At 38.5% G+C, this 23138-nt stretch overlaps 1 protein-coding gene across 2 annotated transcripts in view; it reads left to right on the top strand.

Moving 5' to 3' along the window:
• Positions 1-23138, top strand: part of COL4A5 (collagen type IV alpha 5 chain) — a 251533-nt gene that overhangs the window by 117233 nt on the left and 111162 nt on the right. For both annotated transcript variants that reach the window (XM_070292139.1, XM_070292138.1), the window contains exons 3-4: positions 14945-15034; positions 22828-22872. In XM_070292139.1, coding sequence (XP_070148240.1) covers positions 14945-15034; positions 22828-22872 — 135 coding nt within the window. The remainder of the gene's footprint in view (positions 1-14944; positions 15035-22827; positions 22873-23138) is intronic.

The following is a 23138-nucleotide window of genomic DNA, read 5'->3' as shown; positions in this document are numbered from 1 at the left end:
GCCATCTTGATTCCAGCTTGTGCTTCTTCCAGCCCAGTGTTTCTTATGATGTACTCTGCATATAAATTAAATAAGCAGGGTGACAATATACAGCCTTGACGTACTCCTTTTCTTATTTGGAACCAGTCTGTTCTTCCACGTCCAGTTCTAACTGTTGCTTCCTGACCTGCATACAGGTTTCTCAAGAGGCAGGTTAGGTGGTCTGGTATTCCCATCTCTTTCAGAATTTTCCACAGTTTATTGTGATCCACACAGTCAAAAGCTTTGGCATAGTCAATAAAGCAGAAATAGATGTTTTTCTGGAACTCTCTTGTTTTTTCCATGATCCAGAAGATGTTAGCAATTTGATCTCTGGTTCCTCTGCCTTTTCTAAAAGCAGCTTGAACATCAGGGAGTTCGCGGTTCACGTATTGCTGAAGCCTGGCTTGGAGAATTTTGAGCATTACTTTACTAGCGTGTGAGATAAGTGCCATTGTTGCTGATGATTAAATAGCATAAACCTAGCCACTATGGAGAATCCCAGGGACGGGGGAGCCTGGTGGGCTGCCGTCTGTGGGGTCGCACAGAGTTGGACACGACTGAAGCAACTTAGCAGCAACAGCAGCCACTATGAATCAGCGACTGACAGTGAAATTAAATGATTAAAAAGGGAGAGTAATTTAAAGCAGATAGGATAAATATATTTGTTGGTTTAAAGGGAACTCTGCTAATAATAAGTGAACAGATAGAGAATCATAACAGAGCACTGGAAATTGTGTAAAAAAGAAAAAGAAAAGAAAAATCTAGATTTGAAAAGTAAAATATAAGAAAGAATCATTTACCAGATGGGCTTTTAACAGCAGAACGAAGAAGACTGAAGAAAGATGGACAAATAACTTGAGAAACACATATTACCTAACACTAACCAAGTAAGTAGCAAAATGAAGCAAAATATGAATAGCTCTATATCTACTAAGGAAATTGAATTATCAAACCCTTCCCATGCTCACATAAAAATTCTAGTCCAGAAGTTTTCACTGAGGAATTATTATGAAGCATTTATGTAAGAAACAATATCAGTCTTGCATAAGCTCAGACAGTGGAGGGATAAGGACTGATGTCCAACTAATTTTATGAAACAAATATGCCCTAAAACCAAACCAAAGACAAAAGTTAAAAATCATTAAACTGTAGCTCATTAATAGAGCTGCAGAAATGGAGAACAAAATTTTAGCAAATCAGATCCAATGGCATATAAAGCAGATAATATGGTATTACCAAGTGGGGTTTATGCAAGTAATGCATAGTAGGTTTAATATTTGAAAATCAAAAATTATAATTCACCATGTTAAAAAACTGAATAAAAATTTTAAGCATAAATAAGCCCACCATATAATTATCTCAATAGATACAGATAAAGCATTTACCAAAATTCATCATCAATTTCTGATAATCTCAGCAAACTAGAAATAGAATGGATTTCCTTAATCTTAAGGAGCATCTACCAAACCCCTATAGCCAAAATTATATTCAGTGGAGAAAGACTACATCCCTTTCTTCTAAGATCAGGAACATGTCTGCTCTCGCTATTTCTATTCAACATTGCCAGTGCAGTAAGACTAGAAAAGGAAAAGCATCCATACTAGAATGGAAGAATAAAACTCTCTTTTTTTGTAGGTGAACGATACTAAAATGCTCTTTGTGAGTGTAGAAAGATCAGAATAAACAAACCTTATAAGATCAATAAAGATCATTTATATGTATATATTATAACAATGAAAATTTGGGACTAGGAGTTATAAAAATGCCTTTTGCAAGAGCCCCAGAAATTTGAAATACATGGGAGCAAGTCAGACAAAAATGTGTAAGTCCAGTGCACTGAAAACTACAAAAATATTGTTGAGAGAAATGAATACCTGAATTAACATAGATATACATCATGTTTAGGGATTAAAGTGCTCAACATTACTAAGATGCCAGTTCTCTCCAAATTTATATATAGATTAATAGACCTTCTTACTTTTCTTGTAGAAATTAAGCTGATTCTAAAATTCCAATGTGGGCTTCCCTGGTGGCTCAGATCTTAAGATCTGCCTGCAATGAATGAGACCTGGGTTAGATCCCTGGATGAGGAAGATCCCCCTGAAGGAGGGCATGGCAACCCATTCCAGTATTCTTGCTTGGGGAATCCCATGGGCAGAGGAGCCTGGCAGGCTACTGTCTATAAGGTTACAAAGAGCTGGACTCTACTGAAGCTACTTACTATGTACAAAATTCAGGTGTAAGGACTTTCCTGTGGTACAGTGGTTAAGAATCTGCCTTGCAATGCAGAGTACTCAGGTTTGATCCCTGGTCAGGGAACTAAGTTCCCACATGCTGCAGAGCAAGTAAGCCCACACACTACAACTAGAGAGTGTGGGCTGCAATGAAAGATCCCACATGTCAAAACTAAGACCCAACACAGCAATATAAATAAATATTTTAAAAACTAAATAAATTTCAGGTGTAAATGCTAACATAGCTTTTTAAAAGAATGAAGCTGAAATATCTATATTACACAATTCTAAGACTTAAAATAAAACTAAAGTAAACATGATAGTGTGCTGATAGCAAAAAAAAAAAAAAAAGATAGACATATAGATGAATGGAACACAATAGAGTCCATTGCTAGACCCATAGGTGCATGATGAATTGATTTACTGACGAAAGTGCAAAAACAATTCAGTGGAGAAAAGATGGTCTTTACAACAAAGAGTACTGGAAGAACTGGATATGCATATTCACAAAAATGAACTTTGACTCACTGCTTGCACTGTATGCAAAAATTAACTCAAAATGGATCATAGACCTAAATATAAAGCCTTAATCTATAAAATGTAAGTCTACAAATCTTTCAGAAGAAAACATAGGAAAAAATCCTTGTGACTTTGGATTAGGTAGATATTTCTTAGATATGACAACAAAAACATGATCTGTAAAAGAAAGACTGGTAAATTGTATTTCATCAAAATAAAGAACGTATCTTTTAAAAGATTTCTTTATTTTTTAATATAAATTTATTTATTTTAATTGGAGGTTAATTACTTTACAGTATTGTATTAATTAGAACACATAAACGTATCTTTTTCAAAAAAATAAGTTTATTTATTTATTTTTGGCTGTGCTGGGTCTTTATTGGTGCCCAGGCTTTCTCTAGTTGTGGTGAGCAGGGTCTACACTCCAGTTGTGATGCATGGGCTTCTCATTGCAGTGGCTTTTCTTGGTGCAGAGCATGGGCTCTAGGGTGCACAGACTCTAGTTGGGTTCCCAGGCTCTAGAGCACAGACTCAATAGTTGTGGGACATGAGCTTAGTTGCACTGCAAGTTGTGGGATCTTTCTGGATCAGGGATTGAACCTGTCTGTCCTGCATTGGCAGGTGGATTCTTTACCACTAAGCCACCAGGGAACCCCAAGAATGTATTCTTTTCTGAAAATACTAAGAGAATGAAAAGACAGTCCACAGTCTAGGAAAAAATATTAATAAATTACCTATCTGATAAGAATCTTGAAACCAAAATATATAAAGAAATCTCAAAACTAAATAATAAATATCCCCAAGTAAAATTAAATTAAAAACAAGATGGCTAAAGATTTGAAGACACTTCCCAAAAGAATAGATGATGGCATCATATAGACGATGGCAAGTAACCACATGAAAAGTTACTCAACATTAATAATTAGGGAAATGTATAATAAAACTATGAGGAGATACTACTATAAATATATAAGAATGTGTAAATATTAGAACATAACCATACCAAATACAGATAAAGGTGTGGAGCAACTGAAATTATCACAGATTGCTGGTAGAGATCTAGAATGATGCAAATACTTTGGAAAATAGTTTGGCAGTTTCTTAAACAGGTTAACATAAACCTGTCATATGACCCCCTCTGTTCCTAGGCATTTACTCATGAGAAATGAAAGCATGTGTCTATACCATCCTTGTACATGATGTCATGGTAGCTCTATTTGTAATAGCCAGAAACAGGAATCAACTGCCTTTTAACAGGTGAATGAATCTTAGCAAATTGTAGTAGAGCTGATCCTTGAACAACATGGATTTTAACTTCATGGGTCTACTTATATTCAGATTTATTTCAATAAATACATACTATAGTAGTATGCAGTCTGTAGTTGATTAGAATCTGTAGTTAAAGAACTGAAGATTTGGAGCACCAGCTGTAAAATTATACTCAGATTTTTAACCACACAGGGGTTGGCACTCCTGACCCTCATGTTGTTCAAGGGTGATATATATATATATACACACAATGGAATACTACTCTACTACTCAGCAATAGAAAGGAATGAACTACCGACACACTTCTAAATCACAAAGTAATTATGCTGAGTAAAAAGTTAGACAAAATGTATATTCTGTATAATTCCATTAATAAAAAACTTTGAAAAATGAAAATTAATCCCTGGTGATGGAAGGCAAATCAGTTATTGCCTGGGGTTATGAGTAGAGGCAGGAGGAAGACATAAAGGGGAACAAGGAAATTTTTAATATTTATAATATTTCATTTAATATTGTTATTTTTAAAAGACTTTATTTTTTTGTGCGGTTTTAGGTTCATAGAAAAATAGAAGGAGATACAAATTTCCCGTATGTGCCCTGCCCCCACACATGCATAGCCTCCCCAGCTATACCATAGTGGTACATTTGTTACAGTTGATGAACCTACATTGTTATGTCATTATAACCCAAAATTTAAATTTTACCTTAGCATTTACTCTTGGTATTATACATTCTGTGTGTTTGGAAAAATGTATAATGACAGGCATCCATATTAAATTATCATACAGAGTATTTTCGCTGACCTAAAGAAGAACTCTGCTCCCTCTATTGATCTCTCCAACCTGTACCCACTGGAAACCACTGATATTTTTACTGTTGGTATACTTTTACCTTTCCCAGAATGTCATATAGTTAGAATTACATGGTATGCAGCCTTTTCAGATTAGCTCCTTTCAATTAGTGATATGCATTTAAATTTCCTTCATGTCTTTTCATGATGTGATAGCTTGTTTCTTTCTGGACTGATATTCATAATATTTATTTGTCTGAATGCACCACATTTTATCTGTTCACCTACTGAAAAACATCTTGGTTGCTTCCAGGTTTGGCAATTATGAATAAAACTGCTATAAACATTCACATGCAGATTTTTGTGTGGACATAAATTTTCAGCTCCTGTGGGTAAATATCAAGGAACACGATTGCTAGATCATATGATAAAAGTATGTTTAGTTCTGTAAGAAACTGCCAAAGTGTCTTCCAAAGTGGCTGCACCATTTTGCGTTCCACCAGTAATGAATGAGAGTTCCTGTTGCTTCACATCCTTGTCAGCATTTGGTATTGTCAATACCTTGGATTTTGGCCGTTTTAATGGGTTGTGTAAAGGGATCTCATTGCTATTTTCTAATTTCTATTTCCCTGATGACATATGATGTGGGGCATTTTTTCATATGCTTACTTGCCATCTGTATATCTTTTTCAGTGAGGTATTTGTTAAAGTTTTTGTGAGTGAGTTTCTGTCTCTTAGTTGTGTCTCTTTCCGATCCCATGGACTGTAACCCTCCAGGCTCCTCTGACCATGGAATTCTCCAGGCAAGAATACTGGAGTGGGTAGCCATTCCCTTTTCCAGGGGATCAATCCCGGGTGTCCTATACTGCAGGGTGATTCTTTACAGTCTGAGCCACCAGGGGAGCCCCATAGAGTCTTTGACCCATTTTTAAATCGGTTGTTTTCTTATTGTTGAGTTTTTAAGAGTTCTTTGTCTACTTTGGATAACAGTCCTTTATCAGATATATCTTTTGAAAATGTTTTGTCCCAGTCTGTGATTTGTCTTCTCATTCTCTTGACATTGTTTCTTGCAGAGCAGAAGTTTTTCATTTTCTTGAAGTCCAGCTTATCAATTATTTCTTTTGTGGATTGTGCCCTTGTTGTGGCATCTAAAATGTCACCACCACATCCTAGGTCATCTAGGTTTTCTCCCATGTTATTTTCTAGGAGTTTTATGTTTTGCATTTAAGTCTCTGATCTATTTTGAGTTATTTTTATGAAGGTGTAAGGTGTGTGTATAGAATTTTTTTTTTCAGGGAACGTCCAGTTTTTCTAGCACCATTTGTTGAAAAGACAAGGAAATCTTTATGAGTGATAGATATGTTCATTATTTTGGTTGTCACATATATGACAAAAATTTTCAAATTGTGTACTTTAAGTGAAATTTATGTACTTGAACGCATTCCTTTGGCAGAATGTACATGCTTCTGTATTAAACTTATTTTTTAAATTAAATATAAGTTAATTATATATATTATTTATATATATATCTATATATTATATATATAGATTATTTCCATTTTGACAGTTCCTAAAGATCCATATTCTTGTTCTAATCACTTCAAATATTTCTTTGTGCTATGTAATTACAAAGACAATAGAAAATACACAAAAGAAGACACAGTTGCCCATAATTTATATAATTATAAAACCATTATAATTACATTACCTAATTAAGTCATTGTTTCCATTTGTCTGTTAAGGGTATTGCTTTGCCCATAGGTTTATATAATTTTTACTTTTTATAGTAGTATAATCTTCAAATAATTTTAATTGTAATTGTCATTGTGACAGTTTGTCCTAATTTTTACTTTTCCTATCCTCAGAAATCCAGTATTTTTCGTGTTAATTGTGTACCTGTTTTGAGAAACTGGTTTTTTTTTTTTTAAATTTTGTATTTATTTTCACATTTGTCTGTGCTGGGTCTTCATTTTTGCACTCAGACTTTAATTGCAGTGAGTGACGGCTACTCTCTAGTTGCAGTATGGGACTTTCTCATTGTGGTGCCTTCACTTGTTGTGGACTTTGGGCTCTAGGGTTTGTGGGCTTAGTATTTGCAGCTCGCAAGCTCTAGAGTGCAAACTCAGTAGTTGTGGCACACAGGCTTAGTTGCTTCATGGCATGTGGGATCCTCCTGCACCAGGGTTCAATCTGGTGTCCCATGCATTGCAAGGTGGATTCTTAACCACTGTACCACCAGGGAAGCCCCAAGAAACTATTCTTAGCGTTTATTTTTTTATTTCCATGATCACATAACTTTCTTCTTGTGATTATAAAGTGCCCTTCCTGTAAAATTTTTATTTGTACCTCTTACTCACAAAGTAGCTTCTACTTCAAAATTAAAAGATGCTTACTCCTTGGGAGAAAAGTTATGACCAACCTAGATAGCATATTAGAAAGCAGAAACATTACTTTGCCAACAAAGATCTGAAAAGTTAAGGCTATGGTTTTTCCAGTAGTCATGTATGGATGTGAGAGATGGACTATAAAGAAAGCTGAGCGCCAAAGAATTGAAGCTTTTGAACTGTGGTGTTGGAGAAAACTCTTGAGAGTCCCTTGGACAGAAAGGAGATCCAACCAGTCAATCCTAAAGAAAATTAGTCCTAAATATTCATTGGAAGGACTGATGTTGAAGCTGAAACTCCAATACTTTGGCCACCTGATGCAAAGAGCTGACTCATTTGAAAAGACTGATGCTGGGAAAGATTGAAGGTGGGAGAAGGGGACGACAGAGGATGAGATGGTTGGATGGCATCACTGACTCAATGGACATGAGTTTGAGTAAACTCCAGGAGGTGGTGATGGACAGGGAGGCCTGGGTTGCTGCAGTCCATGAAGTCACAAAGAGTAGGACACAACTGAGTGACTGAACTGAACTGAAATTAGTCTATTACCCTTCTCTTAAATTCTAGCTTGTATATAAGCCAGCTTTATTGCAAATGAAAGTCATCTTTTATATAATTTTCCCTAATCCTAGCTCTTATTTTTTTCTGAATCTTTGAGGCAAGCATGTGCCATAAATGAGTTTGAGTAAACTCCAGGAGTTGGCGATGGACAGGGGGGCCTTGTGAACTCAGTCCACGGGGTCACAAAGAGTCGGACACGACTGAACAACTGAACTGAACTGAACTGAAGGAAGGTCATTCACTGAATGAATATTTGCTGTGTATTTGTTCTGTTGGGCCCTAAGAATACTATGATGAACATAGCATAATTGGTTAGATGAAAGGAAAATGGAGAGAATGGAGTTGAGATTATTATAACTTTCTGGTGAAGGTAGCTAGATTATGTTATTTCCTGAAATAAATAGTATGGCTGAAAGATAATGAATTCAATGTTGTTTATGTTAAATTTGCTTTTGAGAAAATTATTCAACTTCTCTTTGCTTTAATTCTTCATCTGTAAAGTAGAAATAATAATAGTATTTACCTTATATTGTCATTGGGAGGATTAAATAAGATGAAACATGGAAAGAATTAAGAATGAACCTTGGCACATAGAAAGCTTTCAATACACATTTCCTATTGTTATTGTTGAGTGTTAGGTGCCTTAAACATCAAGAGGAAATGTTTAAGACATTTGGCCCTGTGAACCCAGCTTTTAGGAAAAAATGTTAATATTTGAGATAACCCAGAGAAAGGGTCAAAAAGGGCATTCAATGTAATACCAATATTTAAGGGACAGGCAGAGAGAGAAGACTATTATTCCACAAGGAAAAATTAGAATTTTTTTTTTTATCCAAATGTGGGCAGGCAGCACAAACCAGGTTTTCTTAAGTTTAACCTTCAGAAATAGGTACACCACATCATTTTCTATGTTAGTGAGTGTTATTAGCAAATTACACTAAAATCTAGCTAGCTATAAGGATTAAATAATTATCTGACAACCAGTAGAAAGGGTAGGCATGCAACAAATGTCATCCTTCCCTACTTCCTATATTAGGAATTAGGTTAGAGGACCCTCTTGTACCCTTTCCTCATGGAAGCCTTCTATAGTTTCTACTGCAGGAAACTTTCTACCTTTTGAAGACTGGAGGTTGCTATTGCAGATTTTCTGCTACATTCCTCCAGTAGCTGCTGTTCTGTCTTTCTTGGGATGATACTGCTCTGTCAGGTAGATAGGACTACAACATTATTTGACTGTTGTGTGAGGAGATTTCAGGATAGGAATCTGGTATAGGTATATGGTTCTTATTAACACAAGTGTAGTTAAGCTTTTTAGCACTCTCTACTGGACTGGAAGAAACACAAGCTGGAATCAAGATTGCCAGGAAAAATATCAATAACCTCAGATATGCAGATGACACCACCCTTATGGCAGAAAGTGAAGAGGAACTAAAAAGCCTCTTGATGAAAGTGAAAGAGGAGAGTGAAAATGTTGGCTTAAAGTTCAACATTCAGAAAACGAAGATCATGGCATCCGGTCCCATCACTTGATGGGAAATAGATGGGAAAACAGTGGAAACAGTGTCAGACTTCATTTTTTGGGGCTCCAAAATGACTGCAGATGGTGATTGTAGCCATGAAATTAAAAGACGCTTACTCTTTGGAAGAAAAGTTATGACCAATCTAGATAGTATATTCAAAAGCAGAGACATTACTTTGCTGACTAAGGTCCGTCTAGTCAAGGCTATGGTTTTTCCTGTGGTCATGTATGGATGTGAGAGTTGGACTGTGAAGAAGGCTGAGTGCCGAAGAATTGATGCTTTTGAACTGTGGTGTTGGAGAAGACTCTTGAGAGTCCCTTGGACTGCAAGGAGATCCAACCAATCCATTCTGAAGGAGATCAGCCCTGGGATTTCTTTGGAAGGAATGATGCTAAAGCTGAAACTCCAGTATTTTGGCCACCTCATGTGAAGAGTTGACTCATTGGAAAAGACTCTGATCCTGGGAGGGATTAGGGACAGGAGGAGAAGGGGATGACCGAGGATGTGATGGCTGGATGGCATCATGGACTCGATGGACGTGAGTCTGAGTGAACTCCGGGAGATGGTGATGGACAGGGAGGCCTGGCGTGCTGTGATTCATGGGGTCGCAAAGAGTTGGACACGACTGCGCGAATGAACTGAACTGAACTTTCAGTTTCTAGTTTATTCCTCTATTATCTATAGCTCAGGTAGCCATTTGGCTTCTGAAACTATATAGCTCAACTTCCCTGGTGGCTCAGATGGTAAAGATTTGTCTACAATGCAAGAGACCCGGGTTCGAGCCCTGGGTTGGGAAGATCCCCTGGAGAAGGAAATGGCAATCCAGTCCAGTACTATTTCCTGGAAAATCCCATGGACAGAGGAGCCTGGAAGTCTACAGTCCATGGGGTCGCAAAGAGTTGAATACGACTGAGCAACTTCACATTCACTTCAAGAATTAGCCTCAAGTTTTGGCAGAGATGTGCTCTAAATACCAGCTGCTGCTGCTGCTGCTAAGTCGCTTCAGTCGTGTCCAACTCTGTGCGACCCCAGAGACGGCAGGCCACCAGGCTACCCCATCCTTGGGATTCTCCAGGCAAGAATGCTGGAGTGGGTTGCCATTTCCTTCTCCAATGCATGAAAGTGAAAAGTGAAAGTGAAGTCGCTCAGTTGTGTCTGACTCTTTGTGACCCCATGGACTGCAGCCTACCATGCTCCTCCGCCCATGGGATTTTCCAGGCAAGAGTACTGGAGTGGGGTGCCATTGCCTTCTCTGCTAAATACCAGAAGAGATCCTAAAATATAGCTGTGTTTTCCACTTATGGAAATCTACTCCAACTAGATCATTTTATTTCATTCTAGCTTCCTTTCTGACTGGCACTTTTGATTAGATTTCTGTTACCAGCTCTGCTAGAAATGGGCTATGTAGTGAATTGAGGCAATCCAGGTCTAAAATTTTTTAATCTTCTATTTCTCTTTTCTTGTTCTGTTTTCTTCAAAATAATGGAATTGAGATTGTGTGTGTGTGTGTGTGTGTGTGCATGTATGTATGTATGTATGTATGTTTGTCGCTCAGTCATGTCTGACTCTTTACGACTCCGTGGACTTTAGCCCACCAGGCTCTTCTGTTCATGGACTTCTCCAGGCAAGAATACTAGAGTGGGTTACCATTTCCTTCTCCAGGGCATTTTCCCACCCCAGGGATCAAACCTGGGTCTCCCACATTGCAGACAGATTCTTTACCATCTAAGCCACCAGTTAAGCCCTTTGGATGCTAAATTTTCACAACCCTATGAGTAATTAAAACAACAAAGAGATGTATTTATTGAAGATAGAAAATAGAGTAATATGTCAATAATGATAATTATTGTCAATGCTATAGGAATGTTGAGACTTACCATTAATTGGGTAACATTTGCTTCATTGGTTTTGAAGTAATAAGTGAAAACTGACCAGAAGTAGCCTTTTCAAAGTTCTTATATTTATTATAGTATGATTCAACATAACAAGAAAGTATTCAGTACAAGATTATCTAAGCTATCCAAGCTAAACTTAGTATTTCACACACACACACACACACACACAGACACAGACACACACACAGATACACATGTCCACTGGGATTGTGAATGAAAGTCTGTTGTCCCTTAACCACCGGGGGTATATGCCCCTTATGGGCCATTAGTCAGTTGCCTTGAAAAGTAGGAAGTCAAGAAACACCTGGAGTAACAGGCAAATTTGGCCTTGGAATGTAGAATGAAGCAGGGCAAAGACTAATAGAGTTTTGCCAAGAAAATGCACTGGCCATAGCAAACACCCTCTTCCAGCAACACAAGAGAAGACTCTACACATGGACATCACCAGACGGTCAACACCGAAATCAGACTGATCATATTCATTGCAGCCAAAGATGGAGAAACTCTATACAGTCAACAAAAACAAGACGGGGAGCTGACTGTGGCTGAGATCATGAACTCCTTATTACCAAATTCAAACTCAAATTGAAGAAAGTAGGGAAAACCACTAGACCATTCAGGTATGACCTAAATCAAATCCCTTATGATTATACAGTGGAAGTGAGAAATAGATTTAAGGGTCTAGATCTGATAGATAGAGTGCCTGATGAACTATGGAATGAGGTTTGTGACATTGTACAGGAGACAGGGATCAAGACCATCCCCATGGAAAAGAAATGCATAAAAGCAAAATGGATGTCTGGGGAGGCCTTACAAATAGCTGTGAAAAGAAGAGAGGCGAAAAGCAAAGGAGAAAAGGAAAGATATAAGCATCTGAATGCAGAGTTCCAAAGAATAGCAAGAAGAGATAAGAAAGCCTTCTTCAGTGATCAATGCAAAGAAATAGAGGAAAACAACAGAATGGGAAAGACTAGAGATCTCTTCAAGAAAACTAGAGATACCAAGGGAACATTTCATGCAAAGATGGGCTCAATAAAGGACAGAAATGGTCTGATCCTAACAGAAGCAGAAGATATTAAGAAGAGGTGGCAAGAATACATGGAAGAACTGTACAAAAAAGATCTTCACGACCCAGATAATCATGATGATGTGATCACTCATCTAGAGCCAGACATCTTGGAAAGTGAAGTCAAGTGGGCCTTAGAAAGCATCACTATGAACAAAGCTAGTGGAGGTGATGGAATTCCAGTTGAGCTGTTTCAAATCCTGAAAGATGATGCTGTGAAAGTGCTGCACTCAATATGCCAGGAAATTTGGAAAACTCAGCAGTGGCCACAGGACTGGAAAAGGTCAGTTTTCATTCCAATTCCAAAGAAAGGCAATGCCAAAGAATGCTCAAACTACCACACAATTGCACTCATCTCACATGCTAGTAAAGTAATGTTCAAAATTCTCCAAGCCAGGCTTCAGCAATAGGTGAACCGTGAACTCCCTGATGTTCAAGCTGGTTTTAGAAAAGGCAGAGGAACCAGAGATCAAATTGCCAACATCTGCTGGATCATGGAAAAAGCAAGAGAGTTCCAGAAAAACATCTATTTCTGCTTTATTGACTATGCCAAAGCTTTTGACTGTGTGGATCACAATAAACTGTGGAAAATTCTGAAAGAGATGGGAATACCAGACCACCTAACCTGCCTCTTGAGAAATCTGTATGCAGGTCAGGAAGCAACAGTTAGAACTGGACATGGAACAACAGACTGGTTCCAAGTGGGAAAAGGAGTACATCAAGGCTGTATATTGTCACCCTGCTTATTTAACTTATATCAGAGTACATTACGAGAAAGGCTGGACTGGAAGAAATACAAGCTGGAATCAAGATTGCCGGGCGAAATATCAGTAACCTCAGATATGCAGATGACACCACCCTTATGGCAGAAAGTGAAGAGGAGCTAAAAAGCCTCTTGATGAAAGTGAAAGAGGACAATGAAAAAGTTGGCTGAAAACTCAACATTCAGAAAAAGAAGATCATGGCATCTGGTCCCATCATTTCATGGTAAATAGATGCACAAACAGTGTCAGACTTTATTTTTTTGGGCTCCAAAATCACTGCAGATGGTGACTGCAGCCATGAAATTCAAAGACACTTACTCCTTGGAAGGAAAGTTATGACCAACCTAGATAGTATATTGAAAAGCAGAGACATTACTTTGCCAACTAAGGTCCGTCTAGTCAAGGCTATGGTTTTTCTTGTGGTCATGTATGGATGTGAGATTTGGACTGTGAAGAAGGCTGAGCGCCAAAGAATTGATGCTTTTGAACTGTGGTGTTGGAGAAGACTCTTGAGAGTCCCTTGGACTTCAAGGAGATCCAACCAGTCCATTCTGAAGGAGATCAACCCTGGGATTTCTTTGGAAGGAATGATACTAAAGCTGAAACTGCAGTACTTTGGCCACCTCATGGGAAGAGTTGACTCATTGGTAAAGACTCTGATCCTGGGAGGGATTTGGGGCAGTAGGAGAAGGGGACGAGCGAGGATGAGATGGCTGGATGACATCATGAACTCGATGGACGTGAGTCTGAGTGAACTCCGGGAGATGGTGATGGACAGGGAGGCCTGGTGTGCTGCGATTCATGGGGTCACAAAGAGTCGGACACGACTGAGTGACTGAACTGAACTGAACTTGTAGATATAGATGCTTCGTCTTTCTCATGTGCTGCCTAGGCTGTCAGTGTGGATAGAATCTGGGGAGAGTGGTTCCCAGAAAAAGGTCCAGAGCCTTTGGCCAGAGACTCAACCTTCAAGCCTCAGAAAAGTAGAGGAACTGCGTGCAGCCAAGCAGTTGGAAGCTCATGCGTTGCAACTATGAGCCCTTGGGGTTCTTAAATGTAATAGTGGTGAATTTGCTTTCTGTGATTGGATCCCCTGGAGATGTTGGGGTTCACACTCTTAGCATGATTGACTGTATGCAAGTTAACTAACTCTAATATGTCTAATGGTATGTTAGTACACATGGTGGCTCTGTAGCCGCCACCTATCTGGTTGTAGAGATTTGCACATTAGGCAACCTTTGTTGATAGATGCTGATTCGATGTGGTGGATCCTCACTAGTAGGTAGGCATCCTCCTGTGCTGGTGTTGATAAGTGTTGTGGTCAGAACTGGGACTTGAGTCATAATTAGTGGTGGTTTTTTCTTATTTTTTTTTCCAGAACAAACATGGATTCCTTTTTTTAAATTTAATTTTATAATCAGAAAAAATATATAAAGATCTTGATATTATCAAGCCCTTTTCTAGCTAACTTGTCACTAAGCAGTTAATTAATTTCCATTATTAATAATCCTACAACTGTATGCTCTACTACAAACCTGAAATCTTCTCTGATGTTCTTTTAACCTTCTTCATCTGTGTACCATACTAATTTCATTGTAACCCCTTCAGACCGAGCTTCCTGAATTTATTGCCATCTTCCCTGTTAAATTCTTCATGTCAGTATGTTTCAACTTTATTTCATCTCTGATAAGCCTTTAAATTTTATGAGAAAGCAAGAGATTACATTACCAAATATGATACAAATTTAGAGCAGTTTATGTTTTTCTACTCATATCATACAATTTTCTCCATGCTAGTAGATACTCTGAATTTAGCATAAATAAATTAATCTTCTGTAGATAGTCATTTGATGTTTTTGAATCTCATCCATGCTTCTGCTTGAAAATTGACGAGTGACCTTATCTTTCTCGTTCAATTGCAGGGGGAGAGAGGATTTCCCGGTTTGGAAGGCCACCCAGGTTTGCCTGGATTTCCAGGTCCAGAAGGGCCCCCAGGGCCTCGGGGACAAAAGGTACGTGCTAAGTTGCCAGTCAGTAATACCAAAGAAATGAAGGCATCTTAATATGGGATAAGTGTCAGATGAATTAAAAAGTTACTGAATTACAGCCAGAAACTAATATTTAAATAAAACAGTAGAATGGCCGAAAATTTATACTTCATTGTTGGTTTTTGTAAAGGTGTAAATATTACTGCTGTATTCAAATGCTTTTGGAAGATACTGTTAATGGTGTGTGGTTATTGGGATCCTGAACAAAAATTAAGCCCTGTCAGGAGCTGAACTGGAGAGAGCTGAACTGCCAGGTGTCAAGAGTGCTGGTTAAGACAACAAGCCGAAATGAAAGTAACAGTCAAGCCTGTAGTGACTTACTGTGGTAGTGTGTATAAGCAAAACATAAATCAGAGAAAGTGTGGGTTTCCCCACTGTTCCATCGCTCCTCATGGAAAAGTGCCAGTGAGGGCCAAACGCTTCAGCATGGGGAATTGTTGCATTGCTCCGGAAGCTTGAAGGGAGAAAACTGCTGTCTTTTGTATACCAGAGGGCTGGATGGATGCAGGGAGAGAGGGAAGAGCTAGGAGTGGAAAAGTACAGAGAACACACACAAAAAAGTCAAGGTCCCCATCCTGCACTCAATAAAGATGTCTTCACCAAGGCTCCATATAAAGAGGCCTTTCAATGCAGATGTGCATAAGAGCGTGACCAGCCAGGAGGACTGATACCTTAACTACAACTCCCTTCAGAGACTGACATGCATTGTCTGTGCACTAATTCTGGTGTGGGATGGGCCACTTTCCGATATGAGGCTTTCTGGCATGGGATGGGCAGTTTTCTGTATGAGGTTTACCATGAGGTCTTTGTAACTGCCTATGGTTGGGTCTGAAAAATCACATGTAGGTCTTTAGCCAGGAGCCAGACTCCTCAATTTCATCTCTTGATTTTTTAAGACCCAAATTAGAAACATAGGTCACTCCAACATGGACTTGGATGGGTCGGACTTTGAAGAGTTGTGTCAAAATATAATTAGTATGAGGCTACAGTGGATCATGGTCATGATCAAAATTACTCCAAGTAGGATGATCAGGCCTGCCTGGAGGAGTGAGTCTAACCATCAGCCCCAACCACTGGGCTTCCCTGGTGGCTCAGACAGTTACCAAGCCAGGAATAGATGGCCCATAGCCCATCTGATCAAATTTAGAGAGCCAGAAGACTTTTTTCTTAAGTCTAGTGATAGACTGCTCTACCTTGACAGTTTTAGTGGTGTAGGTTCGTCATGAAGTTCTGGCAATAGCAAGACCATTCCTTGGTTGGCCAGCAGGAAGTTGAAGACTAGGCTGTTAATCTAGTACTGCTCAGGCCAGGTTGGTGAGGCTTGTCTGTTGTGCTTCCAAAGCTGAAGTGGTATCATTAATGACTTTAGTAGAGGTCAAGGACAAGTTGGGGCTTCCCTGGTAACTCAGCTGGTAAAGAATCCGCCTGCAATGCAGGAGACCCCGGTTCGATTCCTGGGTCAGGAAGATCCCATGGAGAAGGGATAGGCTACCCACTCCAGTATTCTTGTGCTTCCCAGGTGGCTCAGCTGGTAAAGAATCTGCTAGCATGTGGGAGACCTGGGTTTGATCCCTGGATTGGGAAGATCCCCTGGAGAAGGGAACAGTTACCCACTCCAGTATTCTAGCCAAGAATTCCATGGACTGTATAGTCAATGGGGTTGCAAAGAGTCAGACACAACTGAGCAACTTTCACTTTCACTTCACTTTCAAGGACAAGTTGCACACAACTTTTCCTAATGAATGGCCCTGACAGTGGGAAAGGTTTCCAGGAACATAAACATGAGCAGACTATTCTCCTGAGTAACCACGATCTACCTTGATTTCCACTCTTACTCTGTTTTACTGTGATGTACTCAGTGGGAGAGGCTGTTTTGAATATTTAGAAGTCTCTTGTCCATGCCCCCGTTATGTACATTGGTCAGAAAGTCAAAGGCCTGACTTTTACAAAAGAAATATCCCAAGGTGGGGTGCACATGGTGATGGGAGGGTAAAAGTCATTGATAATCATGGGAGTCAAGCAGCCAGAAGTCCCTCCTGGCGGGTAGAGTCCTTGAGTGGAACTGCAAAATTTGTATAAGGTAGGGGAATGTATGGGGGAGAAGGCCACCGCTATTGATGTCAAAATAGCTCCAGTGGCAAATCCCAGTCTGTCTACAATGCAGGAGACCCGGGTTCAATCCCTGGATTGGGAAGATCCCCTGGAGAAGGAAATGGCAACCCACTCTAATACTATTGCCTGGAAAATCCCATGGACAGAGGAGCCTGGAAGGCTACAGTCCATAGGGTCCCAAAGGGTCGGACACGACTGAGCGACTTCACTTTCACTTTCAGTTAATCCCAACTTAGGAGAAAGTTGACATCTGAAGAGGTATGTTATTTCTGTAACATCAGAGTCCAACTGTGGCAACACATTAGTGTAACAAGGTTGGGATATCTGAGGTACTAAGAATTTGCATGTTTAGAGAAATACCCATTTGTTGTATTCAGGGACACAGCAGACATTTATCTGCAGGGTTGGGTGATGGGTGACATGTCTACCAGTTTGTCAAATTGAGTGGTGGCTATCTGAGACAAGTGTATCAATGAATCTGGTGAGGAGGAAGTCACGCAGGCTTTTCTATGAGAGAGAAAGAAGAGAGGGTAGATACATACACCCTCCCTCTCCTGTACCCATGCTCAAAGATCCAAAGATGCTGCCATCCTGTCAGTTGGTAATACTTTTCCCCATTGACTTCTGTGTGGGCAGTCTCTCCTATATCATGAGCAAGGATAACATCTTATGTGCATGTTAAGATGTGGAATGGGAAGAGGTAATAGTGAATTTTAAGATTGGGAGAAGTTTTTTAATGGCTTTTTTGGCTCATTCTCCTTTACTATCTGTATTAGTTAGACTGATTAACTGATAGATGCAAGGGCTAGTTCTGTTCATTTTCCTGGAAAAGAAAACCGGTTTAAAACCCCCCTTTTCTCCCTAATTTTATTCCATGGAATAGTGGTACATCATGCCATTAGAGCATGAAGGGAATCAAATGGATACTTAACCAAGTGGTCTTCTTAGTAAACGGGGAAAATTAACTTAAATACATAATACTTTTTAATGTTTGCTATACCATAGCATAGATTATGGGAATAGGTTTGTGCATGATCTCTGAGGAGGTGGCAGTTCACCAAGGAATTTTGTTAGATTCAAGAATAGACAGGGTTTGTATAAATTTCCTGAATAGAGAACTTTTACACTGAGGAAAAAGCAAAACTCCAAATGACTGCATAAAATTTAAGTAGGTGGGATATACGACAGAATTTCCTAGTCTAATGAGGTATAAAACATCAGAATGTTTCTTGTACACCCAAGCGCAACACAGAAATAACAGAAAGATCTGAGTCAAGTGGGTATAATTGAGCACTAGGTACTCAGTTGCTCAGTCGTGTCCAACTCTTTGTGACCCTATGGATTGTAGTTCTCCATGCTCCTCTGTCCATGGGATTCTCCAGGCAAGAATACTGGAGTGAGGTGTCATTTCCTGCTCCAGGGGAATCTTCCTGACCCCAGGATTGAATCGGGGTCTCCTTCATTGAAGGTGGATTCTTTACCATTGGAGCCACCGAGGAAGTCCAGTGAGTGAAAATCTCAGTCGTGCCCGACTCTCTGTGACCCCTTGAACTATACAGTCCGTGGAATTCTCCGGGCCAGAATACTGGAGTGGGTAGCCATCCCCTTCTCCAGGGGATCTTCCCAACCCAGGGATCAAACCCAGGTCTCCCACATTTCAGGCTGAGGAGAGCCACCAGGTAAGCCCAGAATTGGGCACTAACTCAGCATTAATCCACGCACACTGTTGGCAAAGGACATCTCGATGAATTCGAGTTTGTACTAGACTGTCCCACCCCCTTAACACCTTGAAACTACTTAAGCTCTCCATAACTTAGGCGCAGCCTTGTGAAAATGAGGTGGGAAGTCCAGTCAATTGAGATTAAATTTCAGCGATGTTAGTGAAATGGGTCCTTAGTAATTAAGTTGAACCATAAAAAAATAAAGTTACATTTGCTGTATCTGAGTTTACCTGGTATTAGGTGCTGAGTTTCTTGCACACCATGCTCACTGAGTGGTTTCAGTTTTAATAAAATTAACTACATTAGGTTTTTTTTGAAATAATTTACAATTAATTGGGACTTTTGTACAGCAGTATGATAATTTTTAAATGTGTAGTTGTGTGCAGTTTAAGAAAGCAATTCAATCTTTTGCTGTGATTCCATTTCTGTATCCATAAAATGAGAAGGTTTCACTGCTTTCTAAGCTCTGGGGTTTTTAAATTGGAAGCACTTTGTGCTTCAGTCTCCACTATGACTTCATATTTCCCAATATAGCTGAATTTATACTTTTTATGTGATTGGATGTTTGGACACGTGTATATATTAATGTACATACCAAGTTAAAAATTTTGTAGGATTATTCTTTAATCTATATACATTTGTATATTAAAGTAAAAGTCCAGAAAACAAATATATATATATATATATTAATAACAAATATATATAGGAGTGTATCATGTTTGGGAACGCATGTAAGAATTAAAGATTTTAAAATTTAAAAAATAAAAAAACTAAAAAAAAAATTTCCTAAGTATTTCTTTATTCTTAAAAACAATTGATTTTCCATAGATAATGTATTCATTTTGTTCAAAGTAAATTAACATAAAAGGTATACAGTGAAAAATACCTCCTTTCCACTGTGTCCATTAGCCACTGAGGTCTATACATTCGTAATGAGTACTCATGTTATTTTCTTATGAAAATTGAGCATCTTTTCATTTCTGTGAACTGTGTGTTTATATAATTTGCCCACTTTTCTACTGGATTGTTGGTGTTTTCATATTTCAGTGAGCTATTTCTATTTCAGGGAGATTGCCCTTTATCTGTGTATGTGTATATTTATGTGCCTCTGTGTTTATCGAAGGTCTTTTATGGCTTTGGGTTTTGAATAGGAAACACCTTCCCCACTGTAGGATTATAAAATAATTCTCACATGTTTTATTCCAGTATATTAATAGTTTCACTTTTTCATGTAAATTTTATATCATTTCTAATTCACCCTGGTATGCTTTGTGATATAAATTCTACTTTATTTTCTAGATGTCCTCACAAGTGTGCCCCAATATAATTTTCTGCTCTGATTTGTAATGCATTTTCATTATATACCAAATTCACATAATTATATGGACCTGTTCCTGGACTTCTCATACTCTTCCAGTGGTCTGCTTATTCAGATATGAGAACCAAACTATTTTAATGATTGACCTGTTATATTTTATCTGACACTGCTAGTGTCCCCTCATTTGGCTTTTTATTCTTCAGAATTTTTCTCAGTGTTAATTGCTTACTTATTTTTCCACATAAACATTAGTCACCTTGTCTTACAAATCTTATACATCTTATTCAGTTTGATGCTAAATATTTTATCTTTTTCTGCTATTATAAATTGCATATTTTCTTCCATTATGTTTTCTAACAGGTAGTTTTTGGTATATAAGAAAGCTATTGATTTCTTCATATTATTTTTATATACAGCTACCTTACTGAATTATTTTATTGACTGTAATAATTTTTCATTTAATTAACTTGGATTTCCCATGCATATAAACATATTATTTACAAATAATTCATTTTGCCTCATTTTCCCCAATTTTTATACCTCTAATTTCTTTTATTTAGCCATGTTGCTTAGTATGACCAATATAGTATTAAGGCATCCTTGTCTTATTTCTGCCTTCACTGGGAAGACATAAAACGATTCATTGAGCAATCAATCTTCTAGTTTTAAAATAGATTTAGATTTACTTTAATTTCCTTAAAGATGCATCTGTTGTGAAAAGAGTAGATTATTAAGCTTGTTTTAAAGCAGAGTATGACAGGGAGATTAATATCCACCGCCTAATTGTGCTTAGTCACTCAGTTGTGTCCAACTCTTTGCAACCCCTTGGACTGTATACCACCAGGCTCCTCTGTCCACAGGGATTTTTCAGGCAAGAGTACTGGAGTGGGTTGCCATGCTCTCCTCCAGGGGATCTTTCCAGCCCAGGGATCGAACCCAGGTCTCCCACATTGCACGTGGATTCTTTACCATCTGAGCCACCAGGAAGCCAAAGATGTCCGTAACTCATCCCCAGAACCTGTGAATATGTTAGGTTATAAAAGTAAGTGAAATTAAGATTACAGGTGAAGTTAAAGCTGCTGGTCAACTGGTTTTAAACTAGGGTAATTTTTCTGGTTGCTCTGAGTAGACCCAGTATAATCACAAGGGTCCTGTAAATGTGGGAGAGGGAGGCAGAAGAATCGGTGTCAGAGTGATGCAATGTTAGAAAAACTCATTCAGCTGTCACTGACTGAAGATTGAAGAGAGCCATGAGCAGAGGGATGCTGGTCACTCTCGAAGCTGGAGAAAGAAAATAAATGAAATCTCAACCCTCCAGAAAGTAACACAGCTCTCCCACCGAGACTTCCAGAACTGTATGTAAGATTGTATTATTTTTTAGCCCACTAAGTTTGTGGTAATTTGTAAGAGCAGCATAAGAAACTAATAATCAGGTAACATTTTCTCCAAATAAAATTTTTCATGGAAACCCCAAATAAAACAGATGAAAACAGAGCTTTACTGATTAAAGAGGGGCTGTGACATGGGCATAAAGAAACCTCCAAGGGAATCTCTAGGATTGTAAGTAGAGTAGTTTGGAAGCTTGTATAAAGCAAGATATCCCAAGTTAGTAAAACTATATAAAGCCTCAGATCGTGACCTACTAACTGTATGTTCCACCGAAAATCCTGCCTATTGGAGCAGGATTAGGTTTTCTTTATTCCTTTAAAAAAAAAAACTACTTAGGAAAACTTAGTGAGGCAAGACTTTAAATTCTCAGCAATGCCATTGCAACTAGAAATGGATAAATAGATTAACAATCCTGTGGGCAGCCTCTTTTGCATGGAGTCTGCAGCAGAAGCTTGAAAGGAAAGTCTGTGGTTCTTTCTTACTCCTTCTTAGCTCTGACAGTAGGAAGTACCTATATAAAACGTAGCAAAGCTTTAAAACAGCAAACTCATGAATAGCTCATATTTAGGTTCAGAGGTGATGCTGTTTATTAGCAGCATGGTGAGCAGATTGACACAATATAGAAACAGTTCAGATTTTCAGCTCTAATTTTGTTAATGCATAAATGATTTGGGGCTTCACCGGTGGCCCGGTGGTAAAGATTCCACCGGCAGTGCAGGAGATGCAGGAGACATGCATTCGATCCCTGGGTCAGGGAGATCCCCTGGAAGTAGAAATGACAACCCACTCCAGGATTCTTCCCTGGATAATCCATGGACCAGGATAATCCTTGGTGGGCTGTGGTCTATGGGGTCCCAAAGAGTCAGACATGACTGAGCGACTGATCACGCACACATGCACAAATAATTTGAAGGATATCTGTACCACTATTTCATCTTTATTTTCTTGACATGATTCATAACTAACTTTACAGGTATAAAGTTTCTCCTGCATGTCAACAGTTTTCTTCTTAGTAAATAAAGGCCTTTCTTACTTTTTAGCTTTTGACTTATCTTAGTGCTTTTAGTCTCAATAATAAATACTTCTTCTTTGTGTATGTAAATTCATCACTAACTTTCACAAAGGCTCACAAAAATTTGTCTCAGTTTGCGATATAAAGTTAGTTATTCGAGGGCTCTTTTTGAAGGAAACATAACTAAATATGTTGTATTTTTCAGGGTGATGATGGAATTCCAGGGCCACCAGGACCAAAAGGGATCAGAGTAAGTGATATTTGCTGTATCACTTGTTTTGTTGGTCAAACGAAGAAGCTACTGAAGTGTTATAAGGCAACTGGAAAAAGACTCATATAGAAATTCAGGAAGAGAAGTGAAGTCTTTTAAAGTTTCAGAGTGTATATGTCTATAATTAGCCTTTCTTTAGTATTTTGATAGTTGTCTTTATATATCCAGATGTCTATTTAAACTAATATAAGAAGATTTTAAAGTAGCTTATGGTTGAGAAATGTGAAAGTGTTGAATTTCAATAA

The sequence above is a fragment of the Ovis canadensis genome, chromosome X, assembly GCF_042477335.2.
Source record: "Ovis canadensis isolate MfBH-ARS-UI-01 breed Bighorn chromosome X, ARS-UI_OviCan_v2, whole genome shotgun sequence".
NCBI lineage: Eukaryota > Metazoa > Chordata > Mammalia > Artiodactyla > Bovidae > Ovis > Ovis canadensis.
This window is presented reverse-complemented; position numbering and strand designations above follow the sequence as displayed.